Source organism: Bombina bombina, chromosome 2 (genome assembly GCF_027579735.1).
Source record: "Bombina bombina isolate aBomBom1 chromosome 2, aBomBom1.pri, whole genome shotgun sequence".
NCBI classification, from domain to species: domain Eukaryota; kingdom Metazoa; phylum Chordata; class Amphibia; order Anura; family Bombinatoridae; genus Bombina; species Bombina bombina.
In genome coordinates, this window is record NC_069500.1 from 1,318,707,314 (window position 1) to 1,318,721,200 (window position 13,887).

At 38.8% G+C, this 13,887-nt stretch overlaps 1 protein-coding gene across 2 annotated transcripts in view; it reads left to right on the forward strand.

Annotated features, from left to right (window-relative positions):
* SH3TC1 (SH3 domain and tetratricopeptide repeats 1) overlaps window positions 1-13,887 on the forward strand; it is a 92,299-nt gene that overhangs the window by 45,279 nt on the left and 33,133 nt on the right. For both annotated transcript variants that reach the window (XM_053704172.1, XM_053704173.1), the window contains exons 4-8: window positions 711-832; window positions 3,769-3,874; window positions 6,642-6,785; window positions 8,377-8,569; window positions 9,550-9,617. In XM_053704172.1, the coding sequence (XP_053560147.1) occupies window positions 711-832; window positions 3,769-3,874; window positions 6,642-6,785; window positions 8,377-8,569; window positions 9,550-9,617 (633 nt within the window). The remainder of the gene's footprint in view (window positions 1-710; window positions 833-3,768; window positions 3,875-6,641; window positions 6,786-8,376; window positions 8,570-9,549; window positions 9,618-13,887) is intronic.

Sequence of the window (13,887 nt, forward strand, 5' to 3'; positions counted from 1 at the left end):
GTAAATCACACAGCAGAGTTAGAACCCTCCAGCATATCATAGGACTGTCATGTTTTGGGTATTCTCCCTCACTGTCCCTCCCACATCTTCCAATGTGGATCACTTGACCCAACCCATGTCAAGTGCAACTCTCCTTACAGTTCACTGGTGACAACCTTTTCTTATTGTAACTGTTTGTAACTGTGCTATTTATGTTCATAAGGGCCCCTATAGAGCCATATTTTTTTTAGTGGACCTCATATCCACCTCCTATTTATGAAGCTCCCCTGATCATTGATTTGGGGTTTAGACACCTCATAAAGTGGTTAAGGCTTACGTGCCATGAAGTTTTGTGTTATTATTGGTCCCATCTTATTAATACAATTTACACAAAAAAACAAATCAATATGTGATCAAAGATATGCCTAGAAATAACTATTAATTATCTCCATTAACAGATGATATTCAATTTTGTGATTAATCTTATTGCATTTGACTTTTTATATTTTACCAAAATAAATTGCTGTAGGGTGTCTTCAGGGACCACACAGTGGGGTAAATTCCATTCCAATCTTAGCTCCAAAATTCCTCGTAAAAGTATATTTGGAATTTTCTATAGAAATTACATGATAAGCTTTATAATTTAAATAGGAATTATCCCTATTTTTTATGGGCAAAAGACAACGTATCAAATTAATTATTAATTTAGTATTAATTATTTTGTGTTTTAGATCTTTGTCTCCAAATAGTCATGGTAAGAAATGGAGTTCCTGATCCACATTTACAAGGCGAGGTCAGGAAGAGACTACGACTATTGGAGAATGACAATAAAGAAGTAGCTGCAGTATTAAGTGTAAGTGAGAAAAACTTATCATTGCATCATAATAAACTCTTACCTCTTTTTCTACAATAAACTGGCTTCAGTACTTGGTGGATTATTAATTGTGATATAATATACTAGTTTATAAACTCTTGCTACGTCATTACTGCTAGTCTTGCACCTTCTGTGCCCACCATTTTACACATTGACTGAATCTCAGCTCCTGATAGCTTTCCACCCTTAACATTGTGCTTTAGCCAGTCCCTTTTTTATCATCCATAATCCAAAATAATTTCTATACAAAAGATAATCTTTAGGTAGTTTATTTACACTTGTCGGAAGAGCATTTCATTTTAGCATTGCTGTATATATGGGGTATAAAACAATAAGTTCATAGGAAAATCATTCTGGTTGTTATAGGAACTACTTTTAAATCTTTAATTATTTTTAACTTTTTGGGCTACATCCTCCTATTTCTGCATCTTCTCCAATTTCCTGAGGAGGGTTCTATTCTGCCTTTCAGCTTGTTCTACATGAATCTGTATGACTTTAATTATTTCAACAATCAGGATTTGGGAAAATGATCCTATTAAGGATTATTGCGCATTAAGGATAATTATTGGAAGGAATAAAGATGGGGATTGGTGGTTTCAAGCAGAAATTAAGAGGCAACAGAATGTCACTAAAACAGATATTGAACTTGAAACGTAAAACTAATTGTGGGTGCTGGTCCTTGGGTCGCAAATTGGGTGGGCACCAGGTGTTAATTAGTTCACTATCCAAGTACCAGCCTCCGCTTTAATAAAATTTTGTGGTTCCCAATGGAGCTGCCAAAAAAAAAGATAATAAAACCAAATCCTTAACGTAACATCACATTTCTATGAATTATACAATATGATTCACTGTATTCTTCTCACTTTCTGCAAATACACAGGGTAAATGGTAGAATATTATACAGATCATGCCTAGGGTGACCATATTGCCGCTTTAAAAAGGGACACAAATGAAAAATACATATGTCAGGGCTGTTTTCAGTGCTGTTTAAAGAAATGTTTTGTATAGGAACCCTGACATGTATTTTTCATATGTGTCCCTTCTTAAAGCGGCAATATGGCCAGTCTAATCATGCCACATGTTCTAAATGATTCTTTGGTTCAAACAATGTTTTGAGCCTACATAATTTCTCACCAAATCATTCGTTACTAGATGAACAATCATTTCTTATTCCCTTTCTTTTCCTCCTGCAAGAACATTTTTTATAACATGTTTCCTATGTGTATGTGCAATAGTTCCTAGAAGACACCTAATCTTACTTAACATTCTGCTAGTTTCACCCAAATACAATATTTTCTCCTCAAATGTACATTTGCAGCTCCTATGTGTATCTTTCCTTTTTGGCAATAGACCAGTTTTGATATTACAGCTTCAGAAGATTGATGAACTCAGCAAAACAGTATAGAAATTTTGCGAGGGAATAGGTTGAGGGAGACATATTGAATCCTCAACTCTCAGGGCATTGACAGAAATCAAGCAAAAATTGTTTTATTTTAGAATTATACAATGTATGCATCTCTCCTTCACATCCAGACCTGTGATTTGCAAGATTAACCGTTCAGAAGCTAAAATTTGCTTTTCTAAAGTCTTTTGAGGAACCTCACAGTACTGATGAGACTTATTAGTAGATGTGCATTTGTGTATTTAGTTAGTATCAAATGTGCAGAAAGGTGGCCAATCACAGCATTCAGCTATTTTCAAGCCGGATTCATAGTGTGTTTCCACTTTCACAATAAGAAATCTGTCTCTGAAAAGAGCTGTATATGCTGTGAGCGCCAGCCTTCTTCTGCATTTGGATACTAAATAAATAAATGCACATGTATACTTATTAGATACCCTCTTGAAACCACTGAGCCAGGGGCGGAACTACAGGTGGTGTAGAGGTCGCAACTGCGACTGAGCCCCTGAGGCAAACGTTGACCTGCCACTGCCTGCACTGATATCACGTGAGTGTGACATGATGCTTCACTAGTGTCTCTGACTACAGGGGTTAGTGTTTCTGTTTTACCCATTGGTGTTTATGTGTGTATGTGTATGTGTGTATGTTTGTATGTGACTGTGTGTGTATTTATGCATGTATGTGTGTGTGTATGTTTGTAGAACCAGCAAATTACAGACCTTGTTACTACAGCATGGGGGGGCGGGGGGTAAACAGTGTCACTATACAGTACCACTATATACAGTACGGGGGTGCTGGACCATGTCACTGACTACTGTGGTCACTTTATAAAGTACTGGGGCGGGTAGGGTCAGGCCAGCCATCTCACTGGCAGATTACAGACTGTGTCACTGACTCACTATATACAGTACTGGTGGGTTAAACAGTGTCACTATATAAATTAATAGGGGGTCAGACCATCTCACAGACTGTGGGCACAGGGTACCTCCTTTTGCAGATATGTAATCAGATTCACATTGTTTTTTTCTGTGTTAAATGTAAAAAAAAAAAAAAAGATATGTATCAAATTCTTTTGGGGATGGGTGGGGGGGGGGGCCTTCTTAGATTCTTGCACCTGGACCCTGTGGTTTCTAGTTACGCCTCAGCACTGAGCTTTAGAGAACAGAGCCCTCAGTCTTTGAGAGCAGTAATCCATCTTCCTGGCTTTGTTGGTCTCTGAAGTAGTGATGTTTATCATTGAGACAGCTGGAGTAAAAAGGCAAATTACTATCCTTACATTTAAGTTTAGCTATTTCTTCCATTAAGAGAAAACTATAAAAATGTGAATTTTGATAGTCAAATATCTGAATACTACATTTGATAAAGAAGAGTTAACCTGTGTTTTGGCCAAAATAAAAGCAATGCCTAATAACCAGTATTCAACATGTGTTTAAAACAATATAAACAGAAAAGAAGCCAAAGGGGAGAAATAGATAATGTTCAATAAACAATATTCATTTGCTTTTTTATGTTTTAGGAACTTTCTGCACGGTTGCTGTCAATTCAGAGTGATAAAGATCTCATAATTGTGACCTTCAAAACATTTGAGGAGATATGGAAATTTTCCACCTACTTTTCACTAGGTAAAATTATATAAGTAACTATTATAATATTAACTGTCAAAAAATGTTAATAGTTACTTTCCTGTTATCGTACGTTATTGTAACTGATGTAATAATGTTGTAAGTGACAGTCTTAAAGGAATATGAAACCCCAAATTTTTCTTTAATGAGTCAGAAAGAGAATACAATTTTAAACAACTTCCCAATTTACCTCTATTATTTAATTTGCTTTCTTCTCTTGTTATCCTTTTCTGAAAGGTTTATCTAGGTAAGCTCTGGAGCAGCAAAAAACCTAGGTTATAGCTGCTGATTGGTGGCTGCATATACTGTATATACCGATTGTCATTGGCTGGCCCATGTGTTCAGTTAGAAACCAGTAGTGCATTGCTGCTCCTTCAACAAATGATACCAAGAGAATGAAGCACATTAAATAATAGAAGTAAATTAGAAAGTTGTTTAAAATTGTATGTTCTTTCTAAATCATGAAATATATTTTTTGGGTTTCATGTCCCTTTAATTATTAAAAGAAAATTGTATATCATAATAGTAAAAGAAATGTGCAAAAGGGGATTTTAATTTTATACAGAAGGATTTTTGCAACATATTTAAATCATGAACAATTCATCTGGTAAAAGCTAAGATTGTTTCAGGGACATATGCACATATGCTGCCTATTTCCCTGTAGCTCTGTATCTCACAGTCTCACTATGTTTCTCACCATGAAAAGAGATACATATAGAACAATAGTGTACTCAGAGAAATCTGATCTTTACTCACGTTAGTTTGTGTTTTGTGTAAAGTCCTGGGGTTTGGAATATGACTTTATGATATGCTGCAGAGCTTCTAAATGTACTGCTGTCCCACCACTACATTCCTTCCTTCTAAACAGGAAACAACCGCACTCTCCCTACTTACGAGATTAAGTCAATGGGACACCCTGCTCACTGCCCTACCTGATTTTGCCCCTGGACACAGATGGGAATATCTGTGTGGACTAGACAAGGGCATTGATTGAATGTGTTTAAAGTAAAATGAAAGTTAAAAATAAACTAACATGTAGAGCGTGTAAATGTGAACAACTTTCCATTTGACTTTTAGCATCACGTTTACTTTGTTCTCTTGGTATTCTTTGTTTAAAAGCAAACCTAGGTAGACTCCGGAGCATGCATGTAATCTCAGCACTATATTACAGAAGTGTTTGTAGCAATGTTTTTACCAATATTATACATTGTTGAGCACTATATAGCAACAGCAAATATTGTGGAAAATACTGCTGCTATATAGTGCACAAGATGTTTTCTTTTTGCAGCCCCTATTAGGTGTGTGTGTGCTGATTGCTCCAAATCACAGGAAGCTTTAATGAATTTAGTTCAGTTTGGTTCAATTTACCTGACACTTTCACTATTTTTTATTTAAAAATAGGGCCCAGTTAACAATGTGTGTACAGACAACGTTCCGAGCCATGGAACCTGTCAATCTGTGTATAATAAGGCTTATATGGCAGCATCTGCTGTCCTTCTGCCCCCTGCTCGTGCACAACCACAGGGCTTGTCACTTATCTGCAGCTTGATAAATGGTGACAATAGTTGAGATTGAAAACCTATGAGCTCCAGTAGTGTTCCAGGCAATGAACATGTAATGGAAAAGTGTATTTGTTAAAAAAAATATATATACCACGTATGTGGTATATATTTGACATATATGTACCATGTCAAGGTCTCTCTCAAAACCTGGGTCCCTAAAATAGCCAAACAATTACCTAGATTACAAGTTTTGCGGTATGGTGCAGTACGGCTATACAGCTGAAAAATTGACCACTGCATGTGGAATGGCAGGTCTCCCGTATTACAAGTCGCTGCGGTATAGCTATAACGCAAGTGTTTTAGCCTGTAACCCAACAATCCATTCCGCACTCAAAAAATGACGTTTGAGTGCAGGATTTCCATAGTGCCGTATTACAGGTTTTGCGGTTCAGCTAAAATGCTTGCGTTATAGCCTATACCGCCCTGATCCATACCGCAATTCCGCACTCAAAGAATGACGACAATGATAATGTTTGAGTGCGGGAATTTCCATAGTGCCGTATAACAGGTTGTGCGGTCCAGCTTAAATGCTTTCGTTACAGCCTATACTGATACAATCCATTCTGCAATCTGAGATCAGTAGTTATGGATTTTGCAAATCAAAAATGTTTCACAAAACTTACAACTAAAATTTTACAAAGTAAACTAACACCCATAAACTACCTATTAACCCCTAAACCGCCACCCTCCCGCATCGCAAATACTATATTAAACTTATTAACCCCTAATTTATTTAATTTTTATTTATTTTTTCCTGTCTGTATGTCACAATCTTCTCTAGCTGTGTCTTTGGTTTGGTTTTTGTGTTCTAAAATGCAAGTAATAGTCTATATGTATTTAAAACAACAAATATGTCCTTTCTGATTACAGTGCTAAAGGGTACCCTGTATACAAAAGCATTAGAAATGATATAAAACTACCTTTAGGTTGCATTTATAAGCTATGTAATGACATTAACTATTGCCTATTTTTGTTCACACTTGGTCCTATCCCTTTTCCCAGTTATCAAATTTTACAGATGCAAATATTCCAAAATCCAAGCTATTCCGCAATCAAAACCTTTTCTGGTCCCAAGTGGTTTGGATTTTCTTTTACCTTTATATAATTATACATGTATATATATATATATATATATATATATATATATATATATATATATATATATATATATATCTAAAAAGCTCTTGTGTTTTGCATCAATTCAGGGTTTCTGAATCATTGCATGGAGAACATATTTTTAGACGAATCATATTGGTTATCATCACCAGAGGAGGACGATACTGAAATACAAGTCCATTTCAGTGAAGAGTCATTACACTTGATATATAAGGGACTTCTGGTGGAGGAAGGTAAGAGGAACCTGCATGTGACAGATCAAATTATTACTGATATAAATAGTACATAGCTATTTATTTCATTCCATTTCAGATTTTAACATTTTTATAAATACAGGTCAAGGGCCACACTCAAATGTATACAGGTAATATAATATACTTAGACATTTTGAACTATATTTGCTCTTTTGATGTAAGCTATAACATAACCACTAATGCTAGTAGACCTGTCAAGTGTCCGGTATTTAACTGGGCAGTCCAGTATTTAAATTGGCTTTCCAGTACAATATATGAAGAAGTAATGAATACTTAATTGATTGGGACTGATATTGACATATGTCTCACTGAATACTAGGTAGAAGGTCTGGTCTGGCAACTATAGATACTGAGTATATCTTGGAATCCTGCTGAAACTCAAAAAATAGCAAAAAAATACTAAATGCAAGCAGTACTATAATTTCTGTGCTGAGTATTGCAGGCTATGTCCACCTAGGGTTCTGATTTCATTAGCGATTAAGGTCATAGGTTTTTCAAACAGGGGGCGAGATTACATATGTGGCGTAAGTTTCAGAGCTACTGCTGAAACCCACGTCGCCCGTAAGTTCACCTTGCACATCGTGTGAATCACATAACCTGCGCCTCCAGATGATATACTGCCGTAAGTCGGAAAAAAACGATGAGGCTCAGAAATGTATACTTACGCCAGTATATCTTCTTGCACGCATAACTAAAAATGAAATAAATATTGAATTTACCCGTAAAAATCTAAACCGGAATATAAAAATTAAACCAACACGTCAAAACGCCATTCAAAACCCCTAATCCGCCATTCCCCCATATCGCAATCACTTATAAAAGTTTTTGACCCCTAAACCGCCATCCCCCCACATCGCAATCACTAATAAAAGTTTTTAACCCCTAAACTGCCATCCCTCCACAACTTGAAGTACCTAATAAAACTATTAACACCTAAGCCGCCAGCCCCCCACAACGCAAACACCTAATTAACCTATTAAAAACTAATCCGCCAACCCCCTACAATGCAAACACCTAATTAACCTATTAACCCCTAATTAAAATACACTAAAATAAAAAGATACTAACTACATTAAACAATAATAAAAAAAAAAAAAGGTTGCTACTCCTTACAATCAATCGGGATCATTGATAGCCCCTGCTAGCGTCCAATTGGCCACCAGTGAGCAGAGCAGGGGGCGGCATTGCACTAGTATTTCACTAGAAATGCTTGTGCAATGATAAATGCTGACAGCGTGTGTTGTCGGCATTTAGCGATGTAGAGCGGACATGATTCGCTATAGCGAATTGTGTCTGCTCGACATATGATAAATGTACCCCATAGTCTTAAAAATTATTCAAAGCCATCTCCATCTAATTATTAGTCACACGATAATGGTTAGTCAAGTTGATTACCCTAAGATATTTGTAAAGTTGTGGGTAGCATTATTTTGTTTTTCATAGCAGTTAAGTGTTAAGACTATAAAAAAAAAATAATTAGAAATAATTTATGCTTTTTTTATTATCATTGTTGTACTGTACATTACTGATAATAAGTTTGTAACAAAACCATTATCTATTTATTCAATAGGATTGTTCTTTGTTCTATGTCCTGACAACCATATACGACAAGCTACCGTTGTAGACGAGGTCCTGCAAGTCTCCCAGGACAGCCCTATTGCTGAAGTGCAAACTGTTGGATGGTACCCAACAAAGCACAGTGAGACTGGGGCCAGCTCATTAAATGCTAAAGATTCTCCTGTACCATTATGCCCATTTCATCAGTAGGTAGCTGCCTTCTAATGTTTCATTCTATGTATTCATTTTGAATTCTAATGGTACGTTGGGAACTGCTGCACTGTTCCTTTGCGAGAAAGTATTGATTACTGACTAGAATCTGTACAGTGTACTCAATAGGTAACCAAGATCTTAATAGTTACCAAGCTCCCCTAAGAATTCAGTGCAGCTGCCTATGTTCTTCATCTAATTGGACTTACAGAAGCATAATGGAACTCTCTAAATTAAAGTGAACCAGAGTTACATTAAGAAAATAAATATTTGTCAGATTAGATCAGTTAATTATTTAAGGGATAAGGAGGTGATGGCTTCAGACTAAAGCATCATTTCTACTCTCTATTGTTAAAAATATGTACTGTTTGTTTTGTACAATCTTAAATAAACCATATACCTTCACCATCTACATTCTGCTCCCTGTCACTGCACAAAATTCAACTTAAGGGGCCTGGAAGCAGTGGTTTGCCAAAGAGGGGGGCACTAGCCTCCTCAGCATAATGGCTGCCTACCATATACCCCACCCCTTTGTTCACACTTGATTTTGCCTCAACTATTATGCCCACTGCCAACCCCACCCAGCTCCACCCATAGCACACCTAATCAAACCCACTGACCTTGTCCTTGATATACCTGCTCCTCCTGCTGTAGTTCTGCCCATAATACTCTGGTGGACTTCTGGGAAGTGCCCCTGCATACCATTTATGGAGATACAACTATCTAGAAGTTAAATTCTCATGATACAGATAGAGGATACAATTTTAATTTTTTTCTAATTGATTTCGAATAACCTCTTTCTATTGGCATCCTTTCCATTAAGGCATACTGAGGTAGGGTCAGGTGTGTGCACGTGCCTTGTAATACTTTACTAAGCATGTATCAGATGACTTTAGTGCCTATTTAACATGCAGTAACTATTTGCCACATTTAACTTCTATGTAATCTTAAATAATACTTTATTTCTGCTTTTTAGGTGGTTTCTTAAAACAAATTCTGTCCCTGATCTGGATGATGTTGAATTTATGAAGAAAAATATTATTGGTAAGGAAGAAATTAGAATTTTGTTCTGTATATTGTCATTGCACATCTTTTTCATAATATTAACATAGACACAAATAACTATACATAGCTTCAATAAACTTCAGAACATCCAAGCCTACTGAAGGGGTAAATAAGCAAATTGAATTTGGGCTACTAATACTTAATTTAAAAAAAAAATTAGTAACTTTTATAATTATGTTCATGAGACCCAAAGAGACTTCAGTCTTACGTCTTCATTCCAGTTCACTGGAGTTTGTTGTGTAAAATATTTGGCTCCTTTTCTACATCTGTTAAAAAAGGACAAATTAGTCAAATCAACATAAAAGTCAAAAGAAAACGTTCATCATTCAGAGTGTACAATTTTACAAAAACACTTTCAAACTTACTTCTGTTAGCAAATGTACCTTTTCTCTTGGTATAACTCAATAAAACTGCATTAGAGCACGTCAAGTACCCGGTATTTAACTGGGCAGTCCAGTATTTAAATTGGCTTTCCAGTACAATATATGAAGTAATGAATACTTAATTGATTGGGACTAATACTGACATATGTCTCACTCATTACTAGGTAGAAGGTCTGGTCTGGCAACTATAGATACTGAGTGAATTCAGAGCAGCTGCCTATGTTCTTCAACTAATTGGACTTACAGAAGCATAATGGAACTCTCTAAATTAAAGTGAATCAGCTCACTAGAGTTACATCAGGAAAAGAGATATTTGTCAGATTAGATCAATTAATTATTTAAGGGATAAGGAGGTGATGGCTTCAGATTAAAGCATCATTTCTACTCTCTATTGTTAAAAATGTGTACTGTTTGTTTTGTACAATTTTAAACAAACCATATACCTTCACCATCTACATCCTGCTCCCTGTCACTGCACAAAATTCAACTTAAGGGGCCTGGAAGCAGTGGTATTGCCATAGAGGGGGGCACTAGCCTCCTCTGCATAATGGCTTCCTACCATATACCCCACCCCTATGTTCACACTTGATTTTGCCTCCTCAACTATTATGCCCACTGCCAACTCCAGCAAGCCCCGCCCATGGCACGCCTAATCCAACCCACTGACCTTGCCCTTGATATACCTACTCCTCCCATTGTAGTTCTATGGGAGGAGCACATGAGCATTATGTGATGGTGATGTTTGTAACAATGTCATAGATTCAGTGCTCATAACGTGTGCGCACTCTCAAACGTATCCAGATCTGCTCTTGTGGAAAATTTAAAAAAGTAACTGTGATGAGAGCAGGATGTGATGTCACTAGCATGTGGGCGGGGCTTGGGTCCGGTGTCTGTGTCGCAGTTAGTTTAGTACAATCAACCTGTCTGGATGTGTATTGCTATGCTCTGTAATAAAATAGAGTTGTACCATCATTGCTGTGTCCTGCATATGTCCTGCATCTCATGACATGGTGTCAGAAGTTCTGGACTGCGCTTCTGTTCCTGATCGATTGCAATGTCAAAGTTTACCCCACCTGAGCCTTTTGACTTTTCTCAGCCTGCAGCTTGGCCCACATGGCGTCAGCGGTTTCAGCGCTTCAGGATTGCATCCAAACTGAACAAGGAGAGTGGTGAAGTACAAGTTAATTCTCTTTTATACTCCATGGGGAAAGATGTAGAGCCAGTGTTCAATGCTTTTACTTTTCAAGAAGGGGAAGAAGTTAACTTTGATATAGTTATGGATAAACTCAGTGCCCACTTTGTGCCCAAAAGAAATGTGATTCATGAGAGAGCTTGTTTTCACAAACGTAATCAGCGTGTGGGAGAATCTGTGGAGTCATTTGTGCGCAGTCTGTATGAATTAGCTGAATTCTGTGAGTTTGGTGTTGCTAAAGAAGAGCAAATCAGAGACAGAATAGTTATTGGAATTGCAGATGCTGAAGTCTCCCTGAAGCTGCAGTTAGAGCCTGATTTAACGTTAGAAGGGGCTATTAGGATGGCCCGCCAGAGTGAACTGGTGAAAAAGCAAAGTGCTGATCTGAGGTCTGAGAGTATTGTGGATGAAGTGCAACAGTCTAGAAAAATTACTAGTGAAAGGCACAGTGTGAGCGGTAGATCAAAAGTACTGGAAAGGCCTAGAAGTGGATGGGCGCAACATGGCCGATGCACACGGTGCTACCGGGCTCATGATCAGAGTGCCATATGCCCGGCCAGAGATAAAAGATGCAGAAAATGTAACAGAATAGGCCATTTTGAAGTGGTGTGTAAAACTGAATACATTAAGGAGATGCAGGTGGACAGTGACCAGGAGGGTCAGGAAGTGTCTTTTGTGGGGTCTGTTGTGGAACGGACAAGCTCAGAGGAAGATTGGAAAGTTACTTTTACTGTAATGGGAGCCAATGTTGATTTTAAGATTGACACAGGAGCTGATATCACTGTAATGTCTTTTGCTGAATTTATGAAACTGCCTCGACAGCCCCAGCTGGCGAAGGTTACGACAAACGTCCATAGTCCTGGTGGCCGCATTGATTGTGTGGGGAAATTTCTCGCCAGCTGTGAGTACAAACAAAAAAAGTTCACCATGTGGGTGCATGTGATCCGAGGTCAGTGTGTTAACAGTTTATTGAGCAGAAAAGCAGCCTGTGACTTGGGCCTCGTGGCCAGAGTGAATGAGGTCTCTGAAGATATGTTTGGCGAGTTGGGCCTACTGAACTGCAAACCTGTCCGTATAGCACTTAAAAGTGACGCAGTCCCATACAGTATTTCTACTCCTCGTAGAATTCCGTTCCCGCTCATGCCTCAAGTGGAGAAAGAGCTCATGCGCATGAAGTCTATGGGGGTTATTGAAGAGGTTGTTGAAGCAACTGACTGGTGTGCCCCCATTGTTCCAGTTGCAAAGAAAAATGGGAAGGTGCGCATCTGTGTGGACCTGAAAAGGTTGAATGAGGCAGTGAAGAGGGAGAGATTTGTGCTGCCGACGTTGGAAGATATAGCCCCGAAGTTGGCTGGGGCGAAGTTCTTTTCCACATTAGACGCTTCTAGCGGCTTTTGGCAGATCCCCCTGGATCCAAAGTGCCGCAAACTGACTACCTTTATCACTCCGGTAGGTCGGTTCTGCTTCTGCAGACTTCCCTTTGGGATATCCTCCGCTCCTGAGATCTTTCAAAGGGAAATGAGTTCTCTCCTGAGTGGCCACGTGGGCACAGCAGTCGTCATGGACGACATTCTAGTGTATGGGTCTACAGTGGAGGAGCATGATCAGCGTTTGAGTTGTGTGCTGCAGGCTATCAAAGAGTCTGGGCTGAAGCTGAATAAAGAAAAATGTCATTTTAGGAAAACTGAATTATGCTACTTTGGGCATATCATCAACGGGGATGGCATCAAGCCGGACCCCGAGAAAATTCGGGCTATCGAACAGATGAAAAGCCCTTCTGATATACATGAGCTGAGACAGATATTGGGCCTTGTAAATTACGTGGGCAAGTTTCTTCCAGATTTATCTACAGTTTTACACCCTATCACAGAGTTGCTTAAGAAAGATGTTGCCTGGGTCTGGGGACCCTCACAAGAAAAAGCGTTCCTGCATGCTAAGTCCCTGCTGGGGTCTGCCCCAGTGCTGGGGTTCTACGACCCTTCAAAAAAGACTGTGGTTAGTGCTGATGCAAGCAGTTATGGGTTGGGGGCTGCACTCCTGCAGCTGAATGACAACAAGCTACAGCCCATCGCCTACTGTTCCCGCACACTGACGGCTGCGGAGTCAAAATACGCTCAAATTGAGAAAGAGTGCCTGGCTGCAGTTTGGGCCTGTGAGCGCTTTCAGCGTTATCTAGTGGGTTTGGAGAAATTTAGTCTGGAAACTGACCACAAACCGCTAGTCCCTCTTATCAATTCTTATGACATCGACAAAACACCCTTGAGATGCCAGAGACTTTTAATGAGACTGCTCAGGTTCAATGTTCAGGCAGTGCATGTGCCGGGGAAGCAGCTGGTTGTGGCAGATACACTGTCCAGGCTCCCGCTGGCTGCTGCTGAAGAATCCTCCACAGAGTCGGATGTAAAAGTGTATGTTGATTCAGTTCTGGCCTCTAAGTCCATTTCTTCAAGGAAACTGGAAGAGATAAAGAAAGAGACATATTTGGACACAGATCTGCAAGAAGTTATAAGGTACATAAGAGATGGCTGGCCCGAGAGCCGGGCAGCCTGGATGTCTTTAAATGCTTACCAGCCAGAGAGGTCGCAGCTCACGGAGCTGGAGGGGTTGGTGCTGTTCCAAGACCGTATTGTAATTCCTGTCAGCATGAGGAAGGAGATGTTAAACAGGATTCACG